The sequence below is a fragment of the Camarhynchus parvulus genome, chromosome 3 (assembly GCF_901933205.1).
Source record: "Camarhynchus parvulus chromosome 3, STF_HiC, whole genome shotgun sequence".
NCBI lineage: Eukaryota > Metazoa > Chordata > Aves > Passeriformes > Thraupidae > Camarhynchus > Camarhynchus parvulus.
In genome coordinates this window covers 13,412,279-13,429,571 of record NC_044573.1, presented here as the reverse complement: position 1 = coordinate 13,429,571, position 17,293 = coordinate 13,412,279, and the positions used below count along the sequence as shown (strand labels likewise).

The 17,293-nt window shown below is 49.8% G+C and overlaps 2 protein-coding genes across 2 annotated transcripts; one reads left to right on the top strand and one right to left on the bottom strand.

Moving 5' to 3' along the window:
• The first annotated feature begins 295 nt into the window (after nt 1-295).
• Nucleotides 296-11,508, top strand: GALM (galactose mutarotase). Its single transcript, XM_030945562.1, has 8 exons — nt 296-914; nt 1,385-1,539; nt 4,271-4,477; nt 5,840-5,921; nt 6,869-7,010; nt 7,104-7,278; nt 7,762-7,873; nt 11,075-11,508. Exons 1-7 carry the CDS (start codon nt 719-721, stop codon nt 7,837-7,839), a joined length of 1,035 nt encoding a protein of 344 aa, XP_030801422.1. The 5' UTR covers nt 296-718; the 3' UTR covers nt 7,840-7,873; nt 11,075-11,508.
• On the bottom strand, nt 10,799-17,224 carry SRSF7 (serine and arginine rich splicing factor 7). Its single transcript, XM_030945563.1, has 9 exons — nt 17,152-17,224; nt 16,636-16,816; nt 16,327-16,503; nt 15,364-15,438; nt 15,172-15,273; nt 14,753-14,806; nt 12,638-12,682; nt 12,017-12,052; nt 10,799-11,112 (listed from the first exon to the last, which is right to left on the bottom strand). Exons 1-9 carry the CDS (start codon nt 17,177-17,179, stop codon nt 11,058-11,060), a joined length of 753 nt encoding a protein of 250 aa, XP_030801423.1. The 5' UTR covers nt 17,180-17,224; the 3' UTR covers nt 10,799-11,057.
• Nucleotides 17,225-17,293: the final 69 nt, after the last annotated feature.

The window sequence follows — 17,293 nt, the reverse complement described above, 5'->3', positions numbered from 1 at the left end:
AAACTAAAAATACCTGCAAAGACAGGCAGAAGTCAGTATTTCAGAAAATGATGATTTTTAATGGAGTTTGGGTCAGAGCCACAGCTTTGATAATAACAGCACCTTGGCCAGCAAATGCCCTGAGCCTGATTTCCAGCACCATCAGCAGACGCTGCCTTGTGCCCCTTGTGGGGAGGCTAAGGGAGGGCACAAGGGGAGGAAACAGCATTTTGTCGTGCCACGCTTTGCATGGGCCGTGAAAGCCGTGCCGGTGTAATGCAAGTGCCCTAGAGAAGCTGCTGGCGGAGATGCTCCGGCCCCCGAATTTGCGAGGCGGCGGCTGGGCTGCCCGGCCTGGCAGTGCCCGCAGCCTCGCTCCCTCCCCTCTGCATCCTTCCCTCTGCCCCCGGCATCCTTCCCTCTGACCCTCGGCATCCTTCTCGCTGCCCCCGGTATCCTTCCCGCCGCCCCCGGTATCCTTCCCGCCGCCCCCGGCCCCGTCCCGTTGGCCTCTGCCCCGCGGTGACCGACGTTGAACTGTCACAACCGTTCCGCGCTCCGCTCCGCCGAACACGGCGCGGCTCCGCCCCGCACGGGAAGAGAACAAGGATTGTTCTGGCTGCCCTTTGGAGCTGGGAGTGCTCCGCTCCCGCCGCCATTGCTTCTTCATCCTGAGCGTCCTTCCCGGGCAGGGCTGCGGCTCCCGCCGGAGGTGCCGGTGGCCGGCTTTTAGGGAGCGATGACGACGGTGCGGAGAGAGGCGTTCGGGCGGATGCCTCCGGAGGAGGGAGGCGGAGAGGTGGAGAAGTTCATCTTACAGTCGGACAGCGTGAGAGTGGAGATCCTGTCTTTTGGGTGCATCATCACCACTCTGGAGACAAAAGACAGGGATGGGCAGTTTTCAGATATTGTCCTAGGATTTGACACTTTAGAAGGTGGGTCTTAATACGTTTCTTTGAAAAAAAAATTTAAAACCCACAATCAGGCAGTTTAACCAGCACTTACTGGTTTATTGCCACACTGCCTGACCTGCTTGAAAGGCGCCCCCCCCTCCAATCATGGGCTGAGGAGATACAGTTTCTGCTGCCTCTCCTGGGCTCTGTGGCGGATGTGGAACAGGGACACTGGTGGCAGTGTACCACTCTGTTGGGGCAGCTCTGCGTCATTCCTTAACTGGCAGTGACAGAGGCCTTTTCTTTAAATCTGCAAAGAATACAAGATCCCATCAGGCAGCGTTAATCAAAGATGCTCACAACTAATGAGCTGTGTGTCCTGTGAAACGCTGGAACTGCAGTCACCTATTTAGCGCTGGAGAGAAGCAGAGAGAGACACTGAGTCCATAAGCAGGATGGGCAGGTCCTAGAGACTGCCCATCCTGTTCCAATGGTTCTGTTTCTCTGGCCAGGTTACACGGGGAAGCACCCGTTCTTCGGTACTGTCGTGGGCCGTGTTGCCAACAGGATTGCAAACGGGAAGTTCAGTGTGGACGGGAAGGAGTATCAGCTGTTCATCAACAACGGGCCCAACAGCCTGCACGGAGGAGCCAAGGGATTTGACAAGGTGAAAATCCCAGTGTCCTGTCAGCATACAACCTGTGGGGTTGTGGCAAGAGCGTGTGATGTCTGCACCCCTGAACCGTGTAGCATTTTCTGGTGGTTACTGAGTTAATCAGCTCAGAAAGTGCTGTGAGTGCAGAAACAAGGGGAAGTGAGACAGATCCTGCAAGCTGCTGGGTTGGCTTGTCTTTGCCCGAGTTTGCAGGGCTCACTTATGTCATCCTTGGATGCCGAGCAGAGGGTTGCTGTGCTTCCTCTGTGTGACTGCAGCCCTGAGCCTCATGAGCCCCTGAGTTCTGACAGGGTTGTTCTGGTCAAGGTGCTGCTCCTGCACAGCCTAGGCTGGGACATGGCAGTGAGGACCTACCCTCAGGAGCAATGGAGGCTCCCCAGGCACCAGCTGCACCACCTGGCGTGCATCATGGAGTTGTGCAAGTGCCCAAAGAAAGCTTCCTGGGGAACAGTGGTCTGTCCATGCAGACTCATTTCCACCTGCAGTTTCTCAGCTGTTACCTGCCCATAGCTCCTCCCAGAGTCAGAAGGACATGAGTTTGCAGAAACTTATCATCGTTGTTTGCCTGTGACAGCACTCCCAGGTAAGGTGCGAGCAGGGTGGTGCTGCAGGTTCAGTCATTGCATTGCCCCCTCTGGTGCCGCTTTCATCCTGCAACAGGTCCCCCAGGCTCTCCCTCTGACTCACAGCAGAGGGGGATTAGATCAGGCCTGCAAAATGCCCCAGGATCCAGGATCACTGTCTCTCCTTCCCAGCCCTCTCCTATGACCTCCTGAGATGAAACAACCTTTCCCTGGCCCCAGGGCACTCAGCTGTCCTCCCAAGAGCTGCTGCTCAAGTCAGGTATTTGTGTACAGATGGTAAGAGCAGTGGAGGATCTCTTCTCTTGAAAGCCTTGCTGATAACCCTGCTCCATTGCAGAGCAGGCTCAGAAGTTTCTGCTTTCCTGAAGCCTTGGGTTTTGTTGGATCAAATGCATTTGTAACCACCAAGTAGCTGATCCACCATTTCCCCCAAAGAGCACATGAATGTGCTGGTGCAACTGCTTTCATGGGGTTAATGGGATTTTTTTGGTGAAAGGAATCCAGGTTGATGGGAAAAAAGCCAGGGTGCCTGAAAAAAAATCACAGTGTTAACTGGCATCAGGTTGGGATGAAATGCTCCTCAGCAGCCTTAGAAAAAAGGGAGTACTGGGGATAGCTTGGCTGTTGTACCCCCAAAGAGGACAGTTTGGTTGGTTTAAAGTTTCTTTATACACCCTGCCACGTGTGATCTGCAGCTGAAAGCATGCATTTCCTCACACCCAGGGCTTCCAGGCTGTCTTCTGTAGGCAGGGGATGTGGTCTCTTCTTCTGCTTCTTCACCTTGCTTGCTTGCTGAAGTCTCACCAGCTTGCTGGGGACAAGGTAGTGACATCTCCCAGCCGGAGCTTTGTGTCCTCTGGCCCACAGGGCATGCTTGGACACCTGCCCAAGACCCCCTCCAGCCAGGAAACGGTCACTGTTCAGAGAGAGTGAGCCCTAACTGGTCAATCCTAACAAAGACCACATACTGGCATTTGGCTGTGATTATTTTGGTCATCTTCTGAGCTTTTCCTGATTTTGCAGACATCAGTGCTGCGGTCAGCGTGTGGTCTAATGAGAGCATCTTGCCGCTGCACTTACAGGGCTGCAGTGTGTGACCACACTGCTGGGGGATTTTTGAAAATAACTCTCTTATCTTAGAGAAAAAATAGTGATACCTGTACATTTCCTGGACTTTAATCGCTTTTTTTCAAAGGACTTAAATAGAAACTCGTACTGAAAACCCGCAGCATCCTTACTGTAGCCATGGGAGCTGCAGTCAAACTGCACGCTGTGTAGGAGGGCCTACTCTGCAGCCAGGTGTATTTGTCACCCTCAGGTTCTGTGTTTGGTGAAAATGCTGGCTTTTGACCATGTGCCATGTTGGTGATCTCTGTGTAGGACACGAGAGGGATCAACTCAACAGCATTGAGCTGGCCCCTGTTCCTAAATCTGTCCCCTTTGATTAGACAGTAACTATTCCTCAGGGAAATGTGAAGCTTCTGAAGCTCTCTTAAATGAGCCTCTTGTTGCACATCCATCCTCCCAGCATGAGGCCCATGGCCAGGGCCAAACAGGCTGTCTGGGCAACTGTGTACAGTGTGCTGGCTTGCTTCCCTTGCCAGCATGTTTGGCTCCAAGCTGAGCACTGGTGCTGGCTGCTGGCAGGGACAAGAACCGGAGAGGTCCCAGCTCTCTGGATGTGCCTGACAGCATATCTGGTACCGTTTAACCCAACCCCAGCCCCTGGGCAGGCGCCCCCAGTGTGTTCTTACCCTGTCCTAGTGCCAGTGCCTGGGCGTCAGCTTGTTGAAGTGGTGTTGCACATGAGAAAATCCATAGAAAGGGGGATAAGTCCAGCTGCAGGGCAAAAATCAAATATGTGGACTCTCAGGCATGGCATAACACAGGCTGGAACAGACCCCCTCAGACTGCCAAATTGCCTCCTTTGTTTGGCTGCTCAGTGGAAAGCTTGTTCCCTGCTGGTGGTCCTGGCTGACCAGGTGCTTGTGTTTTCTTTGGAAAGGTGATTGAAAAAGCCTTTGTTTTGGTGCAACATCCCTTGTGTGCCTTTTGTCTGTGTTTCTAGCCCAGCCTGGGGCAGGAGGGAAGGGTGCTGTTCTCCCATTCCTGTCCCACCAAGGCCATGCTCCGTGCAGGTTCTCTGGAGCGCCGAGGTGCTCCCGAATGGCGTCCGCTTCTTCCGGCTCAGCCCCGACGGCGAGGAAGGCTACCCTGGTGACCTGAAAGTCTGGGTCACCTACACCCTTAGTGGCAGGGAGCTGGCCATCAACTACCAGGCCCAGACCAGCAAGACAACTCCCATCAGCCTGACAAACCACTCCTACTTCAACCTGGCAGGGCAGGTAAGTGTGGGGAGATGGGCCCCGTGGAGACACACTGTGCAGGGGAAGAAAGCCTGGGGACCTGTGGGATGGTCACTGGCACCAACGTGCTGGTCTGGGGACACATCATGATTTTGGGGACACAACAATGAAGGTTCTCTCTGTGCATCATAGGCTGCATGCAGGAACAGGACTGAATCACGTAGATCTCAGCTGAGGACACATTGGTCTCAGGGCTTCTTGAACAGAGGTATCCAGCTGAGCATGTTGGTTCTCCTTTTGTGTGTAACTGGGGAATTTTGCTCTCTCCTCGTCCCTTGGGAAGACTAATGAGGAGGTGCAGAGCTGGCATGCCCTAGTGGTGGCCTGACATTTCTTAGTTGTATTCTGTTGGCATTTCTGAGAGGTTGATGCAGGTTGAAATCAGGGCCTGGAGTGGCAGCACCAAAATACCCAGGTCAAAATGGGCAGAAGAAACATCAAGAGAGGGGGTGTGAGATAGCCAGGATTGCAGACTAGCAAGGTTGCAGCAGGGTGCAGAGGGCTCACACACACCTGTACAGGGTCATGTCAACCATACAAGTGAATTGCAGCTGTGTTTTAATCTCTCAGTTTGTAACTGGGCTTGGAGGAAAAGGATCTGAGAAATAAAGTGTTGCTGGGCAGAGCCATAGGATAATATAGCACAGTCACACTTGGGTGTGAGACAAAGGCCCTTAAAAGTGTTTGTGAGAGACAACTCAGCCCCTCTGAGCAGGAGCCATGCTCAGGCTGCTGCCCTGAGAATGGCTGTGCAGTTGTTGGTGCTGGCGCTCCCAGGGGTGCAGTAAATACCAACACTTGCACTGTGCAACTCAGGCATGTTCCACAGGAACAGGAGACCTTTGGGCACGAAATTGCTGCTCAGATTAGATAGTGACCTGAAGGCTCAGCTTTGAGCCTGCTCCCCTTCCAGCCCAGCAGGTTCCCTGCCAGCATTCCTGAGGCTGTGGAAGAGGAGGAGGAGCACACCCCTGCAACAGTGCAGATGAGACAGGAGGATGGGTTGCATTTCCCCTTGCTTGCTTCCTTCCCCTTCTCCTTGCTGCTGTGTGCTCATTACCCAGCATGTTTTGGCTTGTCAATCTGCAGGGTGGTAGCCCTCAGTGAGGTACAAGTACAGACTGATGACCTCATCCCTGTGAGATTTACAGCTCCTAGGGCCCGTGAAGGTTTTTGCCCGGGCTAGTACCTTTGTCCTGTGCCCAAGGTCAAGATGGAGTGAGGGCCAGGAGGTGCTCCAGGCACTACCAGCTCAGCTGGGACACCACGGTGGACTGTCACTTCACAACTGTGCTTAGGGCTGCTTGAACAGGAATCCCAGCATTTCCCATCCTCCTGCAGGGCTCCCGGGATGTCTATGACCACGAGATCTCCATTGAAGCAGATTCCTACCTGCCTGTGGATGACACCCAGATCCCTACTGGTAGGTGGTGCAGCACTTGTGGCACCAGGTGGCAGTGATCTTTCTGAGCAATGTTGGTGGGTGTGGGGAGCAGCACTGCCTGGCAAGGGGGGCACACCAGCAGCCAGAGGACCCCAGGCACAGTGGGGCCCTCACCTTTGGGTGCAGTCCCACTGCACATGAGCAGGGTGGGCCGAGCCAGGTGCTGGTAACCAGGTCCAACACCCGCCCCAGGGAGCAGGCAGGAGCAGCTGGAAATGGGGCCAGAGGCACATGGGATGTGAGGCTATTTTGTGGGTCCATCCAGGAGACAAGCTCCTTGTGGCACCTGGAGGAGTGGATTCTTTGGTCCAGGTGGCTTCTGCTCAGCTTGGTGTGCCATGCTTGTGGACAAATAGAGGAAGAGCTTAAGGCTATACCCAATCCAGTGCCCCACTTCTCCCTGCTGCTTTCACCGTGGAGCTGTTTCGCATCTTAGTTGCGGCCAGCTTGCTACCCCTGCCTTTTGCAGTTCCTTCTTGTGTGGGTAGTCTTAGTCTTGGGGTGAAAATAAGATTTATGCAATTATTAAAGACAGACCCCTTGTGTGCAATACCTGCTGTATTTTATGTAAGTGCCTGAATTGGAACAGTTTCATTTTTTTTTCCAGGCGTTTATTCTGCCCTCCATGCAAAACCCCTCACCTTTGGGTTGGGGTGACTATTTTGCAGTGTGCTTAGTGTGTCCTGGGGTTGTTTGTGCTGCTTTATCAGAGGACACTGTATGCCCACAGCAGTGTTAACAAGGACAAGGGAGGAAATGCTGGGTTTGTACATATACAAACTCTCATGTGTTTTCTTGCTCCTTGGCTGTGCTTTGTCCCTGCTAAGTACAGCAGTGTCCCCAGGAGCTGCCAGCTATGCTGGGGGACAAGGTAGGCTTTGCTGGCATGTGGCTGAGTGGCTGAGCCTGCTGTTCCCCTTGCTTAGGGGAGGTGGCCGCCGTGTCGGGCACTGGATTTGATCTCCGGCAGCCTGTGGAGCTGGGCAAGCACTTGCAGAAGTTTCACCTGGATGGCTTTGACCACAACTTCTGCCTGCACCAGGGGCAGGATCGACGCCTTGTGGCCAGGTAGGCTGGGACCTTGGCAGGAGTCCCCATCCCTGGAGCCAGGGAGTGCCCATTCAGCCAGTCTCGTGTCATCCTCCACTGGCATCTCCGCAGGGTTTTCCACCCGCCTACCGGCAGGACCATGGAGGTTCACACCACCCAGCCTGGCATCCAGTTTTACACTGGGAACTTCCTGGATGGCTCCCTGAAGGGCAAAGGTGGTGCCACGTACCCCAAGCACTCGGCTTTCTGCCTGGAAACCCAGAACTGGCCCGATGCTGTTAACAAGGTGAGCTGTCCATTCCCCTCGCACGGGTTACCTGGGTCCTGTGGCAGGGGACATACCCCCACCACCCTCCGTTTCTCTGGGGCCCTAAATGTAGGAACAGAGTCTGCTTGTCAAGGGGCCACTGCAAACACCAGAAGTGAGGCAGGCACAGGTCACAGAGGCTTTAGACAGGGGTCAGTCAGTGCAGCAGAGACTGGTCCTGTGCAGCCCAGCTTCCTAAAGGTGTGGGGTCATGAGCAGATGGCCCCACTGGGGCCTTGCCACATCCTTCATATCTGAGTCATTCCTCACGGCCTGGATTCAACCAGCGGTGGGACTCACCCACTCAGCCTGCTGGCAGTGGTGGGTGGTTACACACTGCTGCTGGAGATGGCTGGGGGGAGATGTGGGAATATGCCTTGGGAAGAACAGAGGGATGCAGCCATGCTTGCTGGTCCCATGGAATGTGTTCACAGTCACTGATGTGCTGCTGCTTCTCCCCAGCCTCATTTCCCCAATGCCTTGCTCCATCCGGGTGAGGAATACAACCACACCACATGGCTCGTGTTCAACACTGCTTGAGGAGAAGGGCTGCTGACTCCCAGCAGTAAGAGGGGTAAGTGCCTCCAGCAGCTGAGCCATAAATCCTGCCAGATGCCAAACAGAGCTTTCCAACTATCCTGGGTGATACATCTGATCTGGGAGCATTTATCCTCCTCTGTGGTTTTCACATGTGGTTTCTGCTGGCTTTAGCTCCTGTCACCACCTCTGCTGCTGTCTGGTCTGTGCTAAAGTCTCACACTCTGTCCAGCCTCTCACTCTGGGCATTGGGTTTTGTTTTGCAATAAAAATGCACTGAAAACACCTTTAGGGGCATGACATCACAGCTCCAACTACAGCAGGGGAATATCTAGTAATATTCAAGTGGAGCATGTGGGAAGGCTGATGCAGTTGTGGTTGTTTGTTACAACATCTGCTCCTTCCATCAAAGTGCTCTTTCCAAGTGGTGCGCAGTGCTCATGCAGGATAGCTTTAAGGAGGACAGTGTGCTGGGATTATCCCAGCTGGCTGCCCTGGATGCTCTGGTTAAACTCCTATGCTCTGTCTTGGTTGCTGAAGTGGCCACACCCATTTAGTCCTGAATATACAAATGCAGGAGAAATCTAACACTGTGTTTCCACATGAAATCTCCAAAATCTTTTATCAGGGAACTATGTGATGAAAACCTCCATGTTTCTGAGGGTTCAGAAAAATTGGCACAAGCCAGGGGATGACAGGAGTGTCTTATTAGGGAGCTGATAGCCTACTTCCCAGGGAAACAGGCAGACAGTCCTTGGATTAGGCACTGTGTCCCACCTTCTCCTACCATGCTGCTGTGCCCAGGGCCTGCAGCACTTCACCATGCTTCCTCAGCTGCAGAGATGCAGGAATGCCCTTGCCTCCAAGGGAAGTGCCTGGCCATTGGGCTTGCAAATGTGGCAGCCCTGTCACAGTCAGTTCTGCCACCCTGATACCGAAGAAGAAAGATGGTGGCCTGCTACTCTCCTGCCCTGCACAGGTCACATTGTCTGTGAGGGCTGGTATCCCTTGCAGAAGAAAGCCCACCAACAGGGAACACCAGGTTGGAAACCAGGGGAACCCCATTTTCCCTGAGTGGGGTTTGCCCACCACACTGGAGACCTCAGATATACTTCCCTTGCCCCCCACCCCCAGCCAGCCTGTGTGGAATCTGCACATCCTGCCCAGAGGCACAGGGTCACAGCAGCACCAGTCCAATGCTCCCGTGTCAGGGCATCTTTTCCAACTGCTCACAAACACTGCATGGAATTTGTGGTGAAATCCTTCCAAACTCAGGCCACACCTCAATTTTGGACAGCACAGCTGCACAAAAGCACAGATACCATCTTTGTCACAGCTCCCCTTCTGCACCTTACAAAGTGCTGGCTGTCCTTTAGAGTGGCTGCCCGCACCAGCACAGCCCCACTCCTTGCTCAGGTTCTCATGTGTAGGTTTAGAGGAACCCCAGCCCCGCCAGAGAGATCCCAGGCTCTTCTGCTCAGTCTTTCAGTGTCTCTAGGTACTGAAAAACAGGTACCAGTAGAGCTGTCGTGTCAGTCTGCAGGTTTATTGTGGAGCAGGTTTGCCTTGAGAGTACAGAAAAGAAAAGGTGATGAAATTCCAGAGCAGTGGCGTACGTGTGCCTCTCACCAGGTACACAATGCACAACCAGTAAAATATTCCAAACACGTATCACAGGCTTCAGGCATTTGGGCTAAATCACTGCAGGGTAACATTTGTGTCAGCTCTGCCATTGGTGAGTATGGCCAGAATCCACCTGGAACACCAATGGCCATGGTGAGCCCCAGAGAGGATCCAGGCACAGTGAGGACCAGGAATAAAGGCCAGAGGATGCTGCAGCAGAACAGCACCTTCAGGATCTGGACTGTTGACTCATCCCCCAGAAAAGCTCCATGCAGTCATTAGCAGGAAATCTGTTTCTTGAAAACCACGTGTTACCCCACATGTAACAAAATCATCTTGTAACTTGATTTAAGCTGTTCTGCTGTGGTTTACACAGTAGAACCAAACTGCTGATAGAGCTCACTGGAAGCCCAAACGGGCCTGGCTTTCCATTTCAGTGCTTACTTGCTGCTGAAACTGGCCTTTATTTCTGCTAGATAGCCAATCCCAGCAAAAAGAAAAGATGCTTTTCACCCCTCTGCCTACCAGGTTTTTGTTCACAGTCCAACATTGTTGCCAGTCCCTTGCTATGATCGGTGTTGAAGTGCTTTATCATGCAATTCCTTCATACAGAATGAGGACAATTTGACACACCTATACACAAATAATGACTCCTGCAGTTTGTGTATTTGCTGTAAGAAACTGGGATCATTCAACAAAACCACCTCCAGGATAAGGGCTGCTTGACAACCCATACCAGTTTCTGTGAAGCAGGTTAGAACTCCTGAGGGCAGCTGATAATCTTTAATTTTAAGGATCTTCCCTCAAAAAAGGAAAACATGCCTCGATGTATTTTAAAAGGTTTTCTTTACATCAATAGCCCAAAGAACTAAAATATGCAACAAGTGAAAGTAGCAATTGTCAAGTTATTAGTAATCTCTATTACCGCTAAAGGTTTCTGCAGATGTTATTTGTTTAAAAGATGTGTTTTGGAGGAAGGTTTATCCTTAGATTTTTGAGGCATCTGGTATCAACAGTCCAACACCAGAGAATGAGCTTTGCAGAATAAGCAGATCAGGCAGAAAAATGAATGCCCACTACGTATCAAGAAATGCAAAGGGCATATGCAACTTTTTATCCATCTGCAGATAGAGATGGTATTTAAATTCCATTTCAAGGAGAACAGGAAGTGATCCTTTCACCAAAGACCATTCAACAGTAGGTGTGAAAAGTGACTACCTTGAGAAGACACCAGCTGGGACTAGTGGTTCCCATTTTAGACATTTTTCATCCATGTTACATGGCACACAGCTAAAATTACCCAAACGTTAACAGAAGCAGCAGGGTTACTACAGAGAAGTTTTAGTTAAAAATACACATTTTATTTCAATGTGCCAATAAAAAAGTCCCACATTTTCATATCACAGGAAGTTAATTCATACAATAAAAAGAGACCTGTGCTAGTCTATTGGTGTGACTAACTCAGAAGACCCAGATCATGCCAAATTTTAGTTGATATACTCTTCTATCTACATTCTTACATTTACAAAGACACCACAAAATCCCTTATAATAAAGTAAGCAAAATAACTTTCTTCCTAAAAGATTAACTTCATAACTTTAATCCATTCTTTCAGGACTTGCACTTCGTTGAGGGCTTCCTGATGGTGAACGGCTGAAAGGAAAACAATCCACAATTAACATTTCAGTAGTTGCTTAGGAATCACAAATACAGGAAAAAGCAACAGGAGTATACCCAGACTCTTGCTCTCTTTAAGCTCTTGTTAAATAAAATAACCAATCACTACTGACAAAAGTTGACGGGCTGATGATCAGGAGATAACACTTTTTTCTTTACTGTTATTTTTAAAATGAGATCACTGTAAGGCCATCCTAAGGGTATTACTTATAGTGACTTCCAAAGGAGGAAGATACTTCTTCACTGTTCTGATACAGCAGCTTGTCAAAACCTATCATGGTGTTCACTCAGCATTTATGAGCGCTTTTTCATGCCCTTGTAATTGTTTGACACTGAAGTTGTAAAAATGAACTATTAAAGAATTATAATTAGGAAAAAAAATCTGCTGATTCTGTCACTCCACATATTCTACACATTACTCTGTGCATATACACAGAGAGAGAAAACTATTTACTAACTTACAGCGAAAGAAAAATATAATCTAACAGCAGTGAACATAACAGGCCTGATCTTCCATTCCTGACTGCTGTGCCAGGTTACTCCACTCTACCTTCCCCAATGTCAATGCAGCTTTAAATGAGACTGAAAGCTGATTTCCTACATTTATCCTATCCTTTAAGCTCATCAGTCTCTGATGTGAACCAAAAGGAACAGGGGAGCAGACAACAAGATGCTGCTACATAACCCTGAGCATTTATCACCACATATAGATATTACCATACAGAAAGCCATAACCACAACATTATTGCTGTGAAAGAGATCTCAGCAAAATACCTTTCCAGTACTTTCCTACAAGCATCAAACTCCTCAGCAGAGATGAGTGCAGACACTAAAATGCCAGCTCTATGGAGTCTATGCTATTGGTAGGAGACCAACGTACCTTCTCTTTGGAGACGGTGACCGGGACTTGGACCGGCTGCCAAAACAGAACAGCACCAATGCAGCTTCAATGTCAAAACAACTTTTATGTTCAAAAAACCCCCACCCTACCAGAAAGCAAATTATAGGAATCTAGCCAGGTCTTTCCAATGGTAGTTTCCAGATCAACTTTTACTCTGACAGGGATTCTCCATTTATTTAGAATGGAGATGCATTTTAAGCATCTCCATTTAACTTTCTTCAGCAGACAAACAGAAAAACAAGGGGTGGTACTAAGGTGAGGCTTTGAGAAAAGCAACATCACCAGACTGCTGTTTTATGAAAAGCATTAACAGAGCTCAAGGTCTTTATCTGATGGATAGAAAAATGTAACAGAACTGAGCACAAAGGCACAAAAAATTAGTACTGTGTCGGAAACTACCAAGAGTTAATGAAAACACAGAGACAGGTAAGGAACACACTCCAAAGAGCTGCAGAGGAAATGCTGTTATTTCTGTCATTACACAAAGAGATTAGCTGGGGACCCATGTTAGGGGGATATTTTTCTAAAGGACCAGGCTCTGTTAATCATGCAAACCTAAATTTGAGATGCTACTGCAGGCTGTTATGTGTGTGTGCTCACCTCTTAGCTGGCGAGGCAGACTTTGATCTGCCATGAGACCTAGACCTGCAAGAAAAAACACAGCTCAGCAGGGAAACAGAACATGCAGGTTCCCATGTTTGGGACAGCAGGATTCACACTCAGTGGGTGATCACTGTCATGCTGAGTACACAGAATCCTGCAAGTTTCCAGGGTTTTGCCTGCTAAGTTTCCAAAGAAGTCTTTTTACATGGATGCTGCATGTTGCTCTGTACTTTGGTCCCTAGCTGATGACCAGTGTTTGCTGATGCAGGTGGGAGGAACACAGGAACAACCCAAATCCTGACCAGTATTTTCAGAGAGCTAATAAAAAGCCATGCTCTAAACTTGCAGGTTTTATTAGACTTGAGCAACATCTGCCACTGAAGTTGCAGACAGCTCATTCCTAGAAGCATCTTCTCTGTGAAGAAGATCTAATATATCCACTATCATCTAATATATCCACTTATGTCAAGTATTTTTTTAAATGTTTGAACTTAATCCTTATGAATAAAAGGTGGAAAATGTCCACCTTTGAGGCTGCTGCACCACAGGACACTAATACTGCCTGAAAGCCTCACAGAAATTTTGAGGTCCCCCAAGAAATGTTCTGCATTCCACATCCAAGGCTTTCCACAACAATTTCCAGATGTGCATTGTGACACTGTCAAACCAACAAATGCCATGTACTCATTTAGTTGGGTCTCCCTCATGAACCCAGAGTCTGTCTCTGGGTGCAATTCATTCCTTGGGCTCTTCTGTAAAGAAATAATCTTACAATTACACGAGCACAATTCTTCTGCCACTTCTGGCTAGCTGCACATCTGTAACTTCCTATGCCTCAGTCACTTAATCCCTACTTACAATGCAAAGTGTCACACAACAGTCCAGAAGTGTCACTACAAGTATCCTTAACCCTGCAGAAATCCAGCATGGTACCAGAAAGAGGAAACTATGGTGGTAAAGTCAAGATGTTTTTCTCTTAGAGAGTCTGCTGACTGTGGCTGTTTCTGGCTCATCACTGACAGTGAACAGTGGTAAGCCATGATTAAGTCATGTTGGAACAACAGTACTAAGATTCAACATGGTTTAGCCACAGGTGTACCCAGCCAAAGAAAAGCACTGCTCTACTGCCTTGGCCAACCACCTTCTCTCTTTACCAGCTTCTGGACTATTTGTGTGAGTTTCTGCTCTTAACTAAGCCATAATGATCTGGTCTTCATCTCTCCTTTCCCTTAAAACTCCCATCATTGCTTGCTGTCCATTCTCAGAAAATGCCACCTTCACCTGTGGGCTTTTCCACCTGCTCCCTTTAGCTGATGCTATCCTCTATTTTCCTGTGTTTCTTTATGGTTGACTATTCCTTGTTTCCAAGAGCAGCCATTAAAACCAGGACAGCAGGCACAGGGATAGGCTGGGCCATAAGCAATTCCATATCCAGAGCAGAATTTCCATTTACTCTTGCTCTTGTCTAGGACACGCAGTCAGCCCTGCTGCCAGGACAAGGCTCCATGAAGCACAGGCTGCTCTTACTTACTATCAAGTGAAGCTTAAGGGAACAAATAACATCCTGTGTTCCTTTAGAATCTGACTTTTGCTCCTGTGACAAGTTTATTGGTACAAAATAATTCTGACAGGTGTTTATCTCAAATCAAAATCAGCTCCTGCAGATTGACACTGATATTTAACAGAGCTAGAACTGCAGCTGTAACACTCAGGACACCAGCAAGCCCTTCAAGATTTGCCTGGTTGCAGACAATAAAACATTAACACACTACTAGAGGAGCATCCTGCTTTCTCAGAAAAATAATGGGAAGAATCCCAATCCTATGTGTGCTACACAAAGAAAAAGAAACTTTTGAGATCAATTCTACATTTGTTAGCTGTTAATGCAACCTGATCATACCAGTATTTCTGATGACTGTGGTAACCTAGATGTTAGTGGTGCGCAAAAGAATAAAAAGAGGAAGAACAATCTTCTGCACTGCTTTTTAAAACTATAGGCCTCTAGGTTAGTAGAGGGAAAACACATCTTTTCCTAGAAAAAAACCTTAACAGTTGCTTGAGAACCTAATGAGATTTCTAAGCAACTTTTACCAACTACCTATAGTCACATACCTGCTTCGGGGCCATGTAACAGATCTGGATCTAGACCTGGATCTGGATCTAGACCTGAAATTAAAAATTGAGATAAATTAAAAACAAATAAACTCAAGAAGAAGTGATGACAATTACAGCACAATATAAATTAATGTCCACATGTGAACGTAAGACCTACATGATCATAGACCTACATGACCATTAGACATTTTAGACAAAGAAATTCAACAATGGGAGATGCCACTGTCTCAAGGCAAGGTCTCAAAACTCATTAGCACTCCTGCAAATTTAACTAAGGTTATCAGAAACTTTTAAAAGCATGCTGACTTTTAGAGGTCAGCATCTTTTGAAACCTGCTATCCAGTACCTTTTGGAATCTAATTAAAACAAGAAAATATCAAAAAAAAAATCACACAGTAAAAATTAGGACTAATTACCTTGATCTCTTCAAGGAACCCGACCGGGACCGACGGGGAGACACGGACCTGGACCTACGAGGAGACACGGACCTGGACCTACGATAGGAAGCTGACCTGGACCTGCAAAGAAAGCAATTCCAAGAGTTGCTCAAGTGTAGCTTTTTCTAGGCAAAAGAAGGCAACAGGAATAAAGGACAAACTCAGACACACCTCCTACCACGGCTGCGGCTGCGTGACCGGGAATACCTTCTCCCTCGGGACCTCGAGCGGGATCTAGACCGGGACCTGGGTTTAGGTTAGAAAAAACAGGTATCAGCAGACTGCTGCAGCAACCCGCACGTGTGAGGCCCTGCTGAAGTCAAAACTTTTTTCAGACAACTAAAGAACTAGCATCTGTCAGTTGGAAAAATGTCTGGGCCTACTTGTCTTGAGCATTTTTACTACCTAGAAAAATGTTAAAAGCTGAATTACATTGCAGAATTACATTAGAATAGAAAACACTGTAATGCGTATTTAAAATAAACCTTGCAAGTTTGCAGGTCGACCCTCTTTGGCCCAAGGTCTAGCAGATCTAGACGATCTAGAAGTATCTATAGGCGAGCGCTGCATCTAGGTAGGTGTTCTCTTCAATCTAACGACGATCAAACTGACAGCCCAATGAGCCAGGGTGAGGCTTGATTGACGCAAGAAGATTTTTCTAGGTGGGAATGTGGTCAATCTGGTGTTCCTCTTTCTAAACCGGAGGGGGGCCCCAATTGAAAGCCAAATTTACTGTTACGGCGGTCACCGTCTCAAATTTTCTGCCCTTAAAGAATAAGGTGAAGCTACGTGTAGATGGCTCGAGGGGATCTGGCCTCTTATGCTGATCACCTCAAGGTCTAGGAGGATCTTAAGTGTCGGATTTGCAAGGCGCCTCAGCATGAAATCTTAAGGCTCGTGACATTCTGAATCAAGGCGACTGACTCAAACGAAGAAACCTGAAAGGTTTTGACCAGGTTGATTATTAAAATAGTAACATTTGATAGAAATAGCAACAAATTGTAATATACACCTATACATTTATTCTAGCGTTAAAGTTTAAAGAAAACTGGTGTAACATCGTGTTCTTTGCTAACAAGAACTACACAAAAGCGAGCTGGCGAAGCAACGCGGCCGCCCCGACCCCGCATCTACCTGCTCCTCCTTCGCCGGCTATAGCGGTGACAGTCATAGGCATAGTGGCCTTTCTCACCACACTCGTAGCATCTGTCGTTGGGGTCGAAGGGGCGCCGGGCTGGGGGCCGGTCGTAGCGGGAGCGGCGCGGCATCCCTGTGGATACTTCCACTCTGACCCTGGAGCCGCATATCACCCTGCAACGAGTCCACGAAGCGTCTGGGTTAAACCTTTCAGTCCATGACAGCACTACAAAAGCACAGGGACCAGCGAGATAAACCCCGCTTCTCTCTCAGAAGCCTCGGTAAACACGCGGAGTGGACACGTACTTCCCGTCAAGTCCACGGACAGCATCTTCAGCATCCCGGGGGTCTTCGAACTCCACGAAGGCGAACCCCGGCGGGTTCCTGGCGATCCACACGGTTCTCAGCGGTCCGTAATAGCTGAAGGCTCTCTCCAGCTCGCCTTTGCCGGCGCCCGTGCCCAGGTTGCCCACGTACACCTTGGTCTCTGAGGGGACAAGCGGGCCGGGGGTCAGCGCGGGGCCGGGAGCGGGCTCGGGCTCAGCCCCCGCCCCGCCCTCCCCCGGCCGCCGCCATCTTGTCCGCGCGGCCCCTTCCCGCCTTCACCGCGAGCGCCGCGCGCCCGGCCGCGCGCCCTCCCCACGGCCGCTGACGCAAAATGGCGGCGGCGACAACGGCGGCGGCGGCCGCATCGCCTTCCTCCCCTCCCCACCGGCGCACGCCAGTCGCTAAGCTCCCCGTGGTAATCGCCTCTCTCTCAGACCCGTCTCGCCTTCCTGCCCGCGCGGCCGCCCGCCGCCCGCGGCCCCCGGGAGCTCTCACCGCCTCCATAGCGGCCGTAACGCGACATCCCGACGGCTCCGCCGCCCGCGCGCACGCGCCGCCGCACGCGCCTGCCCCCTGGCCTGCTCCCCCGCCTCCCCCGCGCCGCGCGGAGGCGCGCATGCGCCAGGGGCGGGCTTCT